This window comes from Marmota flaviventris, unplaced genomic scaffold (genome assembly GCF_047511675.1).
Source record: "Marmota flaviventris isolate mMarFla1 unplaced genomic scaffold, mMarFla1.hap1 Scaffold_44, whole genome shotgun sequence".
NCBI classification, from domain to species: Eukaryota; Metazoa; Chordata; class Mammalia; order Rodentia; family Sciuridae; genus Marmota; species Marmota flaviventris.
This window is the reverse complement of record NW_027288268.1, coordinates 1,601,116-1,616,343: the sequence shown is the minus strand read 5'-3', so window position 1 is coordinate 1,616,343 and position 15,228 is coordinate 1,601,116. Positions and strand designations below refer to the sequence as shown.

Sequence of the window (15,228 nt, the reverse complement as noted above, 5' to 3'; positions counted from 1 at the left end):
TGAGCGCTGGGGGCTGAGGACAGCCCCGTGGGCATGCAGGGCCACCAGGGAGGAGGGCCTCTTCAGATCTCAGCCAGCGTCCCTCGCCCAGAAGCGGGTCCCCTCCGAGCAGCCCGAGCCCTCTGAGCTCAGGGCGTGTGATCCTGCTTCCCAGGCGGACTTTGATCCAACCATGAGTCCACGGATGGACTCCTCTGCCCGCAGCTTCAGTGCGGGCTTCCAAGCATCCGGGTGACCACAGAGGCTTTGTGAGCACCAGGGGACGCCCTGACCCTCTTCCGTGCCAGCAGACGCAGGGCAGCCCTGAGCGCCCGGAAACTTCCACGGGGTCCAGAGGCCCCGGGTGCCTTGCTGGCTTCTCTCTCTGGGGGGGACCCGGCTCCTCCTCTCTGGGGCCAGGCAGAGGACGACAGCCCTGTCCCCTCCCCTCTGCCCTTCTTCCCTGTGGCCTGGCCTTGCTGGCCCCCTTGCTCCCTGGACCCACGTCCATGTCGAGCTGTGTCTGGTCAAAGCATCCAGGACCAGCTGTCCAACCCCAGCTCAGAATCAGCACCCCAACCTGCTGGGTGGTCCTGCTGGGTGGCCCAGGCCTCTTAGTGGAAATGGACCAGAGAAGGAGGACCCGGGGCCGGTGGGAGAGTGAGTGCTTTTCAGGACCAGCTGAGTGCCAAGGATTGACAGCAGTCAGGAGGCACAGGGTCCCCTTGAGCCTGTCAGCAGGCCTGGAGGGGTTAGTAGCCTGAGCACAGCCCAGGTCAGCTGCGCAGGTCAGCAGGCCACTGAAGTGGGCATTTGGTCAGATCAACAGAAGCATGGAGATGAGAATGTGGGAGTATGTGCAGTCTGTTCTCACCGCACCCTGTGGCTCCTGTGTGCCTGCCTGTGTCCTGAGTCAGGGAGAAGGACGAGCTGGATTTGGGGTTGAGTGGACCTAGAGACCTGTCCTGCGAGGGCCACCCGCTGAGAGAACAGGCCCCAGCAAGCCTGCCATGCTAACATGGGTCAGCTGGGCCGCTAGGCCTCGAGGCTCAGGGGCCAGATGGGGACTTTGAAGGGCCCGCAGCCTGAGCCCAGTCTCTTCCCAGGACCTGGTGGAGCTAGAGGTGGTGCAGCTGCGGGCGGTGAGGATCCGTGCACCCATCACGCGCATGAGGACGGGCACCCAGGTGAGGACCAGTCGGGATGGGGCTCCGTGTTCTGGTTCTGACGAAGCCATTGTGAGGGCACTTCCCTGGGCCAGAGCCACGTGTCCATGGTGCCCAGCTTAGGCTCGGTTCTGGGCCTGGGGTGGGGTGGGCGTGCAACACAAGCATAGCGTCTCCCCTTGGGGTCCACCTGGCCTCCTCCCTGAGGGCGAGGCTGCCCATCCCCCACCTTGGGTAGCACCTGGAGAGCAGGAGCCCCTACCCCGTGCACCTGTGAGGTTGGCCGGTGAGCGATGGACGTGGATACCCCGAGTCCTGTGCACAGCCAGGGCTGCTGTCCTTGGCACCCAGGAGGCCTGCTTCCCAGAGCCCCTGCCAATACCAGGACCTAAGAGTGCCCTCGTCCTTCGTGTGAAGCGCCCCGTGGGTGCAGGGGCCTGTGTGTCCTCCCATGCACCTGGGGTTGTCCCCAATGTCCCCAGCATCCCCAGGGCGAGTCAGACAGTTCTCAGGCCTGTGCAGCTGGTTGCGGGTGTGGCTAGCACTGCGTGTCCCCAGTCTGCCACCTGGAGTCGGGCTGGGGGCCAGCTGGTGGCCGGCTCACCTACGCCTGCCCACAGGCTGAAGGAGCCGGGCTGCCGGTGTCCACGCCCCACAAGGCCTGGGAGGGTCAGCAGGAGGGTGCGGACCTCGGCAGCATGGGCTGAGTGGCCAGGGGTGTCCGCAGGCCTCCTGCAGCCCCAGGGGTCTTTCCAGAAATGGACCTGGCCATGCACAGCCCCTGGCAGGGAGGGACAGGCCGGTCCCCGGTGGTTGGACTATCTGGTGTTTGGTCATGGCTCCCAGAATCTATGTCCGGCCTGGGGTGGACATGGGCAGATAGGCAGAGCTCCAGGAGGAGGGTCCCCAGCCTGGGTGCGTGGGTGCTCACAGGCCCGGCTCTCTCACCCCCAGATGCCCGTCTATGTCACTGGGGTCACCAACAACCAGAGCCCTTTCTCCTTTGCAAACGCCGTGCCAGGCCTGACCTTCCACTGGTCGGTCACCAAGCGCGACATCTTGGAGCTCTGCGGACGGCACCACGAGGTAGGGCCCAGCCTGCCTCCCGGAGGGCGGGCGGCCTCATCGCCCCGGGGGCCTGTCCCAGGGCAGGGGACACAGGGCCCGCTGCAGGACACACTGTGGCTTATCACAGACGTCCTGCAGTGGGCCCTGTGGGGGACCCCACAAAACCCAGCAGCCCCCACATAACACTCCCACGCACACATAGGGCTCCAGGCCCCGCTCAGTGACCCCGCGTCCCAGGCACCATGCAGAGTGGCCGGTGGCCTTGTGTGGGTGACTGCCGTCTGTGTGGCCCTGGGTCAGCAGATCTGACCCCGGCCGAGGGCAGTGGCCTTGGGGAAGAGGGTGCCCCCAGGCCCGTCCCTGAGCCCACTCTCTGCCTTCAGGCGTCCGTCCAGCTGCCCTCGCAGTACAACTTCGCCATGAGCCTGCTGGGCCGGGCCAAGGGCCGCACGGGGCTGAGGGTGGTGGTCAAGGCCCTGGACCCCTCGGCGGGACAGCTGCACGGCCTTGCCAAGGAGCTCTCGGACGAGATCCAGGTCCAGGTACTGACGGGACACAGCCGTGAGGGCAGCAGACAGCGCAGGGGCCTGGCCCAGAGCTCCTGGGCCCCTGGTGTGGGGGACCCTCGCTGCACTGAGGGGCTGCGCCTGCCTGGGGAGGACGGGCAGAGGGGGTGTGTGTCACCCTGGGGGGAGCCCAAGGGTGGTGTCGCCAGACTGCATGGAGGGACTCTGCCGGTGGCAGGGTTGGCTGCAGATCTGAGCAGCAAAGGCCTGGTGACCGGGAACAGCCTGTGGGTTCCAGGAACAGCAGCTGGGCCTAGTTCAGGAGAGGGCGGGGCCTGCTCAGGGGAGGGTGGAGCCTGCTCAGGGGAGGGCGGAGTCTGCTCAGGGGAGGGCGGAGCCTGCTCAGGGGAGGGTGGAGCCTGCTCAGGGGAGGGCGGAGCCTGCCCATGGGAAGGTGAGGCCTGCTCAGGGGAGGGCGGAGCCTGCCCATGGGAAGGTGAGGCCTGCTCAGAGGAGGGTGGAGCCTGCTCAGGGGAGGGCGGAGCCTGCCCATGGGAAGGTGAGGCCTGCTCAGGGGAGGGCGGAGCCTGCTCAGGGGAGGGTGGAGCCTGCTCAGGGGAGGGCGGAGCCTGCCCATGGGAAGGTGAGGCCTGCTCAGGGGAGGGCAGGGCCTGCTCAGGGGGAGGGTGGAGCCTGGCTCAGGGGAGGGTGGAGTCTGCTCAGGGGAGGGTGGGGCCTGGTTCAGGGGAGGGTGGAGCCTGCTCAGGGGAGGGTGGAGCCTACTCAGGGGAAGGCGGAGCCTGCTTAGGTGGTCAGGGGCCCTGCTTGTGGTCAGGGGTCAGGCCTTGGGTGGGGCCTCATGACACAGGACCAGCTGCCTGGAGGGCAGGGAGCCAGCTGCCCTATGTGGTCTGGAGAGGGAATGTAGGCGGTGGGCTCCCTAGGAGTCCTGCTGCCCCTGTGTCCTCCGGGAGCCCTCGAGCATGGCAGAGGGGACGGAGCCGGATGGGCCACAGCAGAGAGAGAGGCTTGTTCTGAGATGGTGACAGGGACAGGATGTCTCAGTGGCGGGGGTCCCCCGAGCAGGACGCCGGGCCTGATCTCCCTGCTGTGGAGTCTCCTGTGATGGGGGCCGAGGCCGAGGCCGAGGGTGAAGCCGGGTGGCCCAGCTCCCACGGGGTGCAGACAGCTGCTGCTCCTGGGCTGGGCCACCAGCCCCATCGTGTCCCCAGCCATGGGGCAGATAGTCTGCCGTTGGTCTCGTCCTGGCCCCCAGCCCCCACTTGTGGATAAGGGGATTCAGGCGTGCCGTGGGAGACCCAGCTCACCCTCTTTCCCAGGTTTTCGAGAAGCTGCGGCTGCTGAACCCCGAGATAGAAGCAGGACAAATATTAATGTCCCCCAACTCGTTTATCAAGCTCCAGACAAACAGGTACGTGTCCCGGCTCCTGTTCACAGCAGGGCTGGGAGCTGCCCCCCCATGCCCATCTGGACACCACGGGGCCTTCTGGGCACTGGGCTGGGCCTGGGCGGCCACTGCCCATCTCTGGCCTCCTCCGGGGCCGCCCGCCTACCGCAGCCTAGAAACATCTCCCACTCACGGGGGAAGCTCGGGGTTGAAAAGGGGAACAAGTTCCAACTTGGACTGTTAAATATTTCAAATGACTCAGAAGCAGAGCCCATGAATTAACCAGAGCGGCCTCACCTGGGACCAGGTCAAGTGCGCCTCGCAGCCCTGCTCAGACCCGCAAGGACAAAGCTGCCCTGTAATGAGGTCCCTGGGCGGTGGCCATGCACATTAACGTCCGAAAAGTGCATCTTTAAAGGTTCTGAGCAGACGTGATTCCCACCTGACCCTCACAGGGACAGGGACACTTTTCCTAAGGAGCATTTGCGCTTAAGTGGCAGTTGCTAAGGGCCCGGGGGCCGAGTTCCATGTTTTATGAACGCACACCCAGGGAGTGTTCAGCCGGAAGTAACTCAGTGCCCAGCACTGTGCTAGGCCCCAGGAATGCAGGCAGAGGTGGATGGCACGAGGTGACATCAGGTGACAGCAGGCGTCCTGCAGGAGCCCACCAAGAAAGGGGCCACACGGCCAAGCCAGGGCTCAAGTAAGAGCTGCTGGCCCCCAGATTTAGGGGAGCCGCGGCCCAGATCACCTGGAGGGCTGGCCGCAGAGGAGAGGGCACAGGACACCACAGGACGTCCCCTGGCTCAGTGCCTGCTGACGCTGTCCTTGACCCCTCTCAGGGTCCAGTGAGCAGCCCCCAGAAATAGGACGGGGCACTCGGCCTCCCCTTTCAGAGCTGACGAAACCGAGGCCAGAGAGAAGGCGGAGGAAGCTCTAGACCACCTCGGACCTGTCCCCACCTGGATCCTGTCCCCACCAGGGTCCTGTCCCCGCCCCAGTCCTGCCCCCGCCCCGCACTCTCCACCGCACCAGGCGGCCTGACCTCAGTGACCGTTAGCTGCAGAAGCCATCTTTACCCATAAATGACCGTGTCGCTGATGCAACCGTCCTCAGGGTCTGTCGCCCGCTGCCCGCTGACCCCACGGCCACTCTGAGGAGTGTGTGGCCACGTTGTCTTCAGAGCCACAGGCTTTCTGGCTTAGGTCTCCTGGGGGTGGCTGACGAGGCTGCAGACGGCGACAGCACACGCTGCACTGCAGGCAGATGGTCGATCTCGAGGCATCGACCAGGGCCGTCCCCCACCCCCGCAGCCATCTGCAGAAACAGATGTCTTCTTCCCCAAGGGACGGTGCCGCGGCTCTTTGCTACCGTGTCCTGGAGGGGCCTGAGAAGGTTCCCGTCGTGCATGCCGATGAGAGGGGCTTCCTGGTGTCCGGCTCTGTGATCGGGACGTCCACTGTCAAAGTGACCGCTCAGGAGCCTTTCGGGGCCAACCAGACCATCATCATTGCCGTGAAGGTGGGTGGCACTTGGCCCTGTTTGGGATAACAAAATCTAAAGCTCAGAGGCACGTTTTTCCTCTTTCTGGTGTAAAACTGGTTCACCCAGCCGGGGGCCTGCGGTGCACATCTGTGATCCCGGGAGCTCAGGAGGCTGAGGCAGGAGGATCGCCAGTTGGAGGCCAGCCTCAGCAACTTAGCAAGGCCCTGAGCGACTCAGGGAGACCCTATCTCTAAATAAAATACAAAAAGGGCTGGGGATGGAGCTCAGGGGTTAAGCACCTCTGGGTTCAGTTTCCCAGTACCCAAAAAAAAAAAAAAAGTATGTGTTCACTCTCCAGCTGTAAACCGTGGGTAGGGATTTACGTAAGAGTCACCCAGGGACAAATCCTGGGCAGGTGTGTGGCCGTTGGAGCCAAAGACCCCAAGAGGTCACCGATTCCACCCACCTTGTTTCATAGATGGGAAACAAGTCCAATGAGGGCCTGGATCAGCCCGGGGGCCCAGGGCTGGTGCCCCGTCCCCCCGGCCCAAGGGTACACTGCCTGACGTGCCTGATCCCTAACGTGGCCACCCCTGGGAGTGGAGCCCCTGCGGGGGCCACCCAGGGAAGAGCGAGGTCAATCCTTGACCAAACACGGTGCACTTGCCGGGGACCCCCCACGATACTTTCAAGCTCATGAAAGTGGCTAAGTGCTCATCCTGTTTCAGCACGCACGTGCTGAGCGCTAACTATACCAGCCACTGCCTCCCGGGACTTTGCGGTGACTTTGGACTGGGGAGGGGTGGCTTTGTGACCAGGAGGTTTCTGCCTGGGATCCAGAGAGATTTGTTGAGTTGCGATTTATGGGACTCGGGTTCCTCCGTCACCTGGGACTCCTCTCTGACCCAAGGGGCATTGTTCCCGCCTCACGTGCCCCAAGAGCCAGGTGACAGCCGGTGGTGCTTAAGCAACGAGCACAGCACTCTGGTCTCTCCAGGTCCTGATGTGGGTGTCCTGGGTGGCACCCGGGGGACTTGGCCTGCACGGTTGGAGGCGGGAACTGGGTCATAGGCCTGGCGCTCTGGAGGCCCATCCCCGGCTCAAGGGTGTCATCGTATTGCCCCTGTCCTCCAGGTGTCCCCCATCTCCTACCTGAGGATGTCCATGAGCCTGGTCCTGCACACCCAGGACAAGGAGGCCCTGGCGGCCCTGCCTCTGGGGATGACCGTGACCTTCACCGTCCACTTCCACGACCACTTTGGAGACGTCTTCCACGCGCACACTTCGGTCCTCAGCTTTGCCACCAACAGGTAGGGTGTGGGTGACACTGTTGTCACAGCCCCACCCGGGGTGCCCCTGGTTCCACCCGGTGTGGCGACAGGTGGGGACTTGGGCTCAGCCACCAACAGGACCCAGTGCTGTCCAATTCAAATCTGTTTTTATTTTGGGGTCACTCGTGGTTTCCCAGGGAGGGGCCACCTTGCCTGGCGGAGGGAGCAGACCGTCTCCAGGGTCTGGGGGAGCAGAGGGAGCATCCTGCCGGTGGTGACCACTGCAGCCTGGGCTTCCCACGGCCGGTGGCCGAGCTGGCAGAGTGGGGCCTTAGGAGACACGGGCACCAGCTGCTCTCTAAGCGCCAGCCGTTTAGCGCGCCCGTCACGCCACGTGGCAGGCACAGTGTCACCGGTGCACAGAGGGGACGTGGCGAGGCTGTCCCACAGCAGAGGCCTTCTCTGGGGGTCACTCTCCTCCTGGCCGCGGCTTCCCTTCTGGGTGTGGGGTGGCGGTGCTGGCCCTGGGTGGCCAGGGGCTGTGGCCTCTGTCCTGCAAGGCGTGAGGAGGCCTGCGAAGCCCTGGGACTCCCTCCAGCTGAGCGCCTCCCTGTCCCCAGAGAGGACTTCGTGCAGGTCACCAAGGGCACCACCAACATCTGCGTACTGCGCACGGTCAGCGTGGGCCTGACGCTGCTGCGCGTGTGGGACCCCGAGCACCCTGGCCTCTCCGACTACGTGCCGCTGCCCGTCCTGCCGGCCATCGCTCCAGAGCTGCCCGGCACCGTGGTGGTCGGGGATGTCCTCTGCCTGGCCACTGCGCTCACGGGCCCCAAGGGTGAGAGAGCCAACCAGGGCGGTCTCGGGGTCACCGCGCCTGCCAGGGTGGGAGGGGGACCCTGGGGTGCCCTGAAGGGGTCAGGAAGGCCACCAGAGGGCCACATAGGCCATGTTGGCTTTGGAGATGTACCTGCCTGGTAGCAGGGCCACTCCCTAGTGGGCGCCTGGGGACAGTTCCCCTGGTGACGGCACCCCTGGGGACGGTCTGCTGGGCAGCCACAGTCCATAGAGCAGGTGTGCCAGAAGGGGCCACCAGGACGTGGCCACGGAGGCGGGCAGGGAGGCTGAACCACAAGGCCCCTCGTGGGCAGGGGTCAGGAAGAGGTCATGGGCGGCCGTCCTCTGTGGGGGGGGGGGGACGGGTGACATGGGGCCTCTCCTCCCAGGTGCCCCAGGAACCTGGAGCTCTTCAGCCGACAGCATCCTCCAGGTCGACCCCAAGACGGGGGTGGCCGTGGCCCGGGACGCGGGGTCCGTGACGGTGCACTACGAGGTCCCCAGGCACCTGAGGATCTAAAAGGAGGTAGGGCAGTGGGCGCCGGGCCTGGCCCACCCTCCGTGGGCAACGGCGCCCTGGCCTGTGGCTGGGAACGCCTGTCCTTTAAACCAGTACCGTGTGTCCAGGGGTCGGCCAGGACCTGGGTCCCCAAACCTGCAGGTGCTCAGTCAGGCCCCTCACGTGCTACGGCACAGTGTGACCTGTGGCCTGTGCAGCCCTGCGTCCGCTCTGAGTCGTCCCCGGGTGGCTGGTGACAGCAGGGAAGCACTGTGTGCCCTGTGACCATGCTGTGCTGTTCAGGGGGGACAAGACCCCCGGGCCTCCTCCCCAGAGGCCGCTCCTCTCAGGGGAATCTTAGAAAGACACGCAGGCCACCGAGGCCGCCTGAGTCACCGAGGCCACCTGAGCTGCCTGAGGCCACCGAGGCCACCTGAGGCCACCAAGGGAAGCTCAATGATGTGACGTCACCAACAGAGTGAAGCCACAAGGTCACCTTCAGAGCCTTCTAGAGGCAGCAACCCTTTGGCTCCGTGTTTCTGTCCGGCTGAGGACAGGTCAGCGTGGACCCCGGTGGCACATTAGTGCCACGCCTGGGTGGCCAAGGACTGGGCGTGTCCTGCCTCCTGGAAGGGCCCAGCAGGCAGGTCCCGGGGCGCAGGGCCCTGGGTGGCTGCTGGAAGGAGGGCTGCACGTCCTGGGCCTGGCCGGTCTCTGGTCAGATCCTGGAGGCGTGAGGTCTGGGCAGCTGGTCCCGCGGCTGAGCGCAGGTGGCCTCAGGGAGCAGGGCTGGGGTGACCCTGTCCACGTGGCTGACCAGGCGCCCACGGCCCTTCCTGAGGGGAGCCGGGGCAGGGGGTGGGCACCACAGTGGGGGTCACAGGGGGTCCAGGTGGGGTCGCACCTCCTCGTGGGGCTGCCAGGAAACCTGGGGCCTCCTGTGTCCCCGAGGGTGGGCGGGACACGGGCTGGGCGCAGGGCTGGGGACGAGGCCCAGCCACAGGCATCAAGTGGGACACGGACTGGGGCGGAGCCAGGGCCAGGAGTGCTGTCCGGGGCTGTGGTGGTCAGCCCTGTCCAGCTGGCCCCTGGGGACCTGGAAGGAGGCAGTGCCTGGGCTCTGGGGTCAGTGTGGCCTCTGCCTGTGGCCTGCAGTGGGGGTTGATGACTCTGAGTAAAGGACAGGAGACTAAAGTGGGTCCTCTTGGCTGCGAGGTCAGGTCAGGAGCTCCTGACTGGTGTGTCATCTGGGTGTCACAGGTGCCATGAGGTCGAGAGGGGCGCAGGCCGGGTCATGAGGTCCAGCGGACTGAGTGTACGCTGTGCTGGCCGGGTGGACAGGCCTTGGTCCTGTTGTCACCTGGGGCCGGGTGTCCGCAGGCCGCAGGCTCAGGAGGGGTCACGGGGGGCCCAGCATGGATGGCCAGCGGGCGGCTCCTCACCAGCTGCCTCGCCCTCCACAGATCGTGGTCAGTGTCCCCCAGAGGAGCGTGGCCCGGCGTGTCCACACGGCTCAGGCCAGCTTCCAGGAGGCCACAGCCTCCAGAGTGACCGTCACCGTGGGAGACAGAAGCTCTAACCTGAGAGGTCCATGCCGTGGGGAGGTGGCTCCCAGTGTCCCTGAACCCAGAGGCCACCCAGAGCCTAGGACCCCACGGCTGGGCAGGTGCTCTGCCTCCAAGCTGCGCCTGGCCAGCTGTCCCCACCCAGGGGACACCTTCGCCTCCCTGGGGCCCGCCTGTCCCTGGCCTTGGGTGGCCGGGTGTGGTGGCCGCGGGCCAGGCCTCCTGACTCCGCCCGTCTGCAGCGAGTGCTCCGCGGCCCAGAGGGCGGCCATCCCGGCTCTGGGGCCCGAGGCCCTCCTCAGCTGCCATCTTCGGTTCCAGCAAGACGTCTTCGACCTCCCAGTGACAGACGTGTTCTCGGCCGAGCCGGACTTCGACGTCACACTGGGTGAGCCAGGGCTGAGGGGCTCTGCCCACCGCCTTGGGCTGCCCGGTGGTCATGGCCTGGCTCACCGCTGTCCAGCCTGGCCCAGGGCCCTCCTGGGAGTCCGTCCTGTGCGGTGCCACCAGGGCTGCCCAGTTTCATCACCTACACGGTCGGCGTCTCGGACCCCAGGGCGGGCAGCCAGGGCCCTCTGTCCACCGCCCTGACCTTCTCCAGCCCTGCCACTAACCAGGCCCTCACCATCCCGGTGACGGTGGCCCTGGTGCTGGATCGCTGTGGGGCTGGTCCTTATGAGTGTCAGGACGGGACGTCACGGGAGGGTCCTGGGGGGCAGGGGCAGGGACGGCCAGCATGGTCTCGGGGGTCAGTGGAAACCTGTGGTCAGATGCAGACTTGGAGGGTCCTAAGTGCAGGGTGTCCCTCGAGGTGACAGTCACCTTTTTTGGGTACCGAGGACTGAACTCCGGCCCCTGCGACCCCCCCCCCCAGTGTTTTATCCAGAGTCGGGGTCACTAGGTGCCTGGGCCCGCTGAGGCCCTTGGTGGGCCTGGGTCCCCGCAGTGGCCATGGGACCCCACAGGCCCTGGCTTCTTGTCCACCTGTGACCCCCCACGGCCCCCACTCCGGCCACAGCATCCTCCTCCCGGGGGGCCCTGGCCAGCGTCCTCCCCTCCTGGGACCCGCCCTCCTGAGCCATTTCTGGCTCCCAAACCCCTTGACCCTCTTGTCCCCGGACACCATTGCCAGAGCCGCCTGTCATGGGCAGCGTGACGATGGCTCGGCTTCCCACGGGTCTCCCCAGCTGGCCGGGCCTCGAGGCTGGACTCCTGGCCTCCTTGCCTCCCTGCCTCCTCAGCCACGAGGTGCGTCCTGGGCCGGCCCTGGGCCAGGTCACCACTGGAAACCTCCCACCTGGAGGGGACGCAGGGTGGACTCTGAGCGGGTCCCCTGCCCTGGTGGCCCTGCTGGGCATCCTGGGGCCGGCAGACACTGGCAGGCCACCCTCCAGATGGGCGGGGCTGGCGGGGGCCTGGGGTGGCCCTGGCCTGGCCTTGCTGACGGTGTCCCCGCGCAGACGGGGCCGGTCTCTTCCAGCACCTCCTGGACTCCTACCAGGCCCTGTTCTTCTCGCTCTTCACCCTGCTGGCCGGGACGGCCGTCACCGTCATAGGTGAGCCGGGGGGTGCTGTGGGGTGTCGCGGGGGTGCCGCCTGCCCTACCCTTGCTGACCGTACTGACCACGCTGACCTGCCTGCCCTCGCAGCCTACCACACGGTCTATGGGCCCCGGGAGCTCACTGGCCCCGTGGTCCTCACGCCCCGAGCCAGCCCTGGGCACAGTCCCCACTGTGAGTAGTCCCCGCCATGGGCAGACTGGGGGGTCCCTGAGCCCCGGGGCCGGGCTGTGGGGGTGTGGGGGGACAGCCCCGGGCTCCTGCCCATGCTGGCCCAGGTGTCCACTCTGGGACTGCCTCGTGGGACCCAAGTCAGGCGGGGGGTCCGGGCAGTCCTGAGGGGTCCCCCAGAGGGAGAAAGGGCAAAGCCTATTCCTTTGAAAACCCCTCCGTCTCCGAGGGACCTGAGACCTGGTGGCCCTACAGGCCTGGTGACCCCACAGGCCTCCAGAGGCACATCCTTTTGGGAGCACCATCTAACGGGGTTGCAGTGCCCATCCTGTGCAGCTGTTCACGGCACCCCTTTCTGGGTCCAGGCTCCCCTTCGCCGCCCAGGGGCCCCCATCCAGGCTTGGCCCTGGGCAGCCGCGGGTGGAGGCTGGGGACTGGACTTTTTGAACGAGGGCAGAGTTTCATAGAGAGAAGCATTTTCCTTGGAAGTAAGATGCCACACATGTCCTGGCCCCTGGAATCACAGCCCCTGCCCTGCCACGCCTCTCACCTGTGACGCGGGACCTAGGAGAGCCACCGAGCTCTCGATGACACACTTCCCTTACAGCCATACCTGCGGTAGGCTCTCACCTCTTCCCACCTGGAAGAGTGCTTCTGTCTACAGAAGTACATCCTCTTCCAAAAACCCAGGGACCCCTGGAAGCCTGTCCACACCCCAGAGGGTTAGTGGGGAAATAACCCAGGGGCTCCCTTTACAGGGGGTGAGCCCCCTGAGTAGGAACAGGAGACACAGGGGCACCCTGCACAGCTGCACAGGTTGGGCACTGCACAATCTCAATGACCGCCCTCTCCACATCATACCCCTGAGGATCTCCCTTTGCTGCCTCCTGGAGGCCTCAGGCCTCATCAGGAAAGTGTCCTAGGCATGCAGCAGGCACTTCATAAATGCTTCTTTTGGCTTAAGAGGGTTGAAGACACGTCTACTCCCCCAGAGGGTCCCTTGCTCACTCTCTCTCTCCCTCCTCCCTAGATCCAGCGGCCTCCTCTCCGGCCTCCTTCCATGCCTTGCCTCCTGGTCGCAGAGGCAGCCCCCGCTTGGGGCTCTGGAGCCCAGCCTACGCCTCCCACTAGCTCCTGAGCGCCCCGTGGGTAGGAGCCCGCGGTCAGTGTGCTGTGTCCCTCCTCCTTTGAGCCCCGCGGCCCACTCCGTGCGGCCACCAGGAGCCCGTACACCCTCGTGTTTGTATTCCTTGCCGCTAAAAAGCGCTGCGTCCTCAGAACCTTGGGCCGTGGCAAGGCGAGTCACCCGTGTGTCACCCTCGTGGTCTCAGGGAAGGGCTCTCTGGTGACGCTGGGGCTTGTGGGGCGCCTGGCCTGTGTGTCTCCTCCCCGTGAAGACTCTCCCTGTCGCTGCTGCTACGACAGGCCAGGGACAGCAGTGTCCTGGGCCAGCCCCGCCCACCTCAGGAACTGTCCCCAGCCACGACCAGGAGCCGAGCCAGTTGGACGCCTGAGCCCAGAGCCAAGCACCCAGGGCGGCTCCGTCCCCTCCGGGGGCCACTGTGACAGTGGCTCTGCGTCTTTGTAGAAACTCCTGGTTCCGCGTGACCTCTGCCCCCCAGGACAGCCTGAGCCTGTCCCTGGAGTGTCCTTGAGCCCCCATGGGGCCTTCTGCTGTCCCTTTAGCACAGAGACCCAGCGTCCCTGCCGCTCCTGTGCCACGCTCAATACCTCGGCCCACCCGAGCCAGACACAGCTGCGGTGTCCCCCAGCTGCAGTGTCCCCCAGCTGCAGTGTCCCCCCGCCACGGTGTCCCCTCCTGCCTGAGATCCCCTCCCCTGCCCCGCACTGCCGCCGGGCAGCCTCCTGGAGGCCCCGAGCCCACCCTGGCCTCGAGGAGGCTGGGCGGCCACCCAGGACCTGCCCTCCAGGAGGGGACTCCACCAGAGGACAGCTCAGACCCCGCTGTGCCCAGTGCCCCCTCCAGGTCTGGGGCCAGGGAGGGCAGGCCCTGGATCCAGGCTGTGCACCGTGCGCCTGGAGCCAGCCACACCTGCACGCCACGTGTCTGCTGAGTGCTCAGCCTCTGAGGCCCACCGTGGGGCTGGGAACAGCACTGACTGCTCTGCAGCTGGGGACGGAGACCTTTGTGCCTTGCCTGTTACTTGAGCTCACACTGACGACCTGGATGTCGCGGAGCCCGGCTCCTGGTGTGGTCAATAAAGTTCTGTGGTTGTTCTCACGAGGGCTGTGGTCACTGCGGGGCTGCCCGCGTCCTGTCGCCGGAGCCCAGGCGAGCCCAGGCCACTGTGGCCAGGGTACCCTTCCTTAGGGAACCCAGCTGGGGACAGGAGCCAGCGGCTCTGCGCGGGGGGACGGGCCTGCCCTTCTGCCACCACGTCATCCAATGTCAACTGAGCATGTCCCCTTGCCATGGCCCCCGCCTGCTTGGCCCCTGCTGATCTCCATGGCCTGGACACCCCCGGCCACGCTGCCCTCCTCGCCACCGACCCTCGGCAGCTCCTGGGCCCTCCTGCTCCCCGCCTGGCCAAGGGGCCTCTGCTGCCCACTGTCCCTGAGGTCCATCCCCATTTCTTCCCAAGGGTCTGAGCTCCACCTGCCTTGGAGCTGAGCCAAGATCCCCAGGCCACCTGGTTCCCCACCCTCTTTGCCGCTAGACGTCAACAGGTGACCACGTGGTGGTCACGGTGAGCAGAAGTGACCATGGACATCTGGCGGAAAGATGGTGTCCTCACCTGGCGCCCACCTGGCAGCCAGTCCCGGGAGCCCTCTCTGGCTTCCCCACGGCCTCCTTCAGAACAGCAGCTGGGGTGCCACCGTCCTCCTCCTGGGCTGGGTCTGTCCCCGGGCTGAGTGCTGCCCTACCGCCTCCCCGGGCCCATTTCACAGAGGAGAAGACTGAGGGTCAGAGTGGGCAAGCACCCAGGCCAAGCAGCCAGGCTGGAGGGTCTGAGGGACCAGCCCTGCCTCCTGCCCACTCCCGGATGGGGGTGGGGAGCGGAACTGCTGGGGTCACAGGGGCCTCCCAGGGAAGGGGCCCCGCTCAGACTCCTGGGCAGCAGGGCTGCCCCTCCACCTGCACTCGCCATCCCACGTCTGCACTCGCCATCCCACGTCCCCTCCAGGCGGGAGGTTCCCTCTGTGACCTGGCACAGGGCCGGCCCAGGACATGCCTCGTGCCTGAGGAGGCAGGGAGGCCTGGTCAGCAGCCCAGCCTCGAGGCCAGGCCAAGTGCCTCACACCTGTGAGGCAAGCACTCTGCCTCTGAGTCACAGCCCCAGCCCCAAAGTTTTTATAAGAAAAAAAATATTTCATCAGGTGACGCTCACCTGTCATCCCAGTGGCCCGGAGGCTGAGGCAGGAGGATCCCAAGTTCAAAGCCAGCCTCAGCCACTTAGTGAGGCGCTGAGGCAACTCAGCGAGACCCTGTCTCTAAATAAAATCTAAAAAGGGCTGGGGATGGGGCTCCGTGCTTAAGCACCCCTGGGTTCAATCCCTGGTACCAAGAAATAAAAGAAAAAGAAAAATTATTTTCCTAAGAAAAAATGCTCTCACGTCACGGCCACCTCCCCAGCCCCTTTTAATTTATTTTTTTCAATTTTGAGACAGAGCCTCGCTAAGTCGCTGAGCTTTCAATCCTCCTGCCTCAGCCTCCCGAGTTGCTGGGGTGACAGGTGTGCACCCCCCGTGCCC

The 15,228-nt window shown here is 65.5% G+C and overlaps 1 protein-coding gene across 1 annotated transcript in view; it reads left to right on the top strand.

Annotated features, from left to right (window-relative positions):
• LOC114082099 (nuclear pore membrane glycoprotein 210-like) overlaps nt 1-13,756 on the top strand; it is a 37,741-nt gene extending 23,985 nt beyond the window's left edge. Inside the window, 14 exon segments of the mRNA XM_071607251.1 lie at nt 1,086-1,166; nt 2,100-2,231; nt 2,597-2,755; nt 4,060-4,151; nt 5,474-5,648; nt 6,747-6,922; nt 7,504-7,721; nt 8,110-8,246; nt 9,683-10,172; nt 10,295-10,465; nt 10,631-11,032; nt 11,245-11,340; nt 11,434-11,517; nt 12,545-13,756. Of these exon segments, the coding sequence (XP_071463352.1) occupies nt 1,086-1,166; nt 2,100-2,231; nt 2,597-2,755; nt 4,060-4,151; nt 5,474-5,648; nt 6,747-6,922; nt 7,504-7,721; nt 8,110-8,246; nt 9,683-10,172; nt 10,295-10,465; nt 10,631-11,032; nt 11,245-11,340; nt 11,434-11,517; nt 12,545-12,645 (2,514 nt within the window). The 3' untranslated portion in view covers nt 12,646-13,756.
• The last annotated feature ends 1,472 nt before the right edge of the window (nt 13,757-15,228 follow it).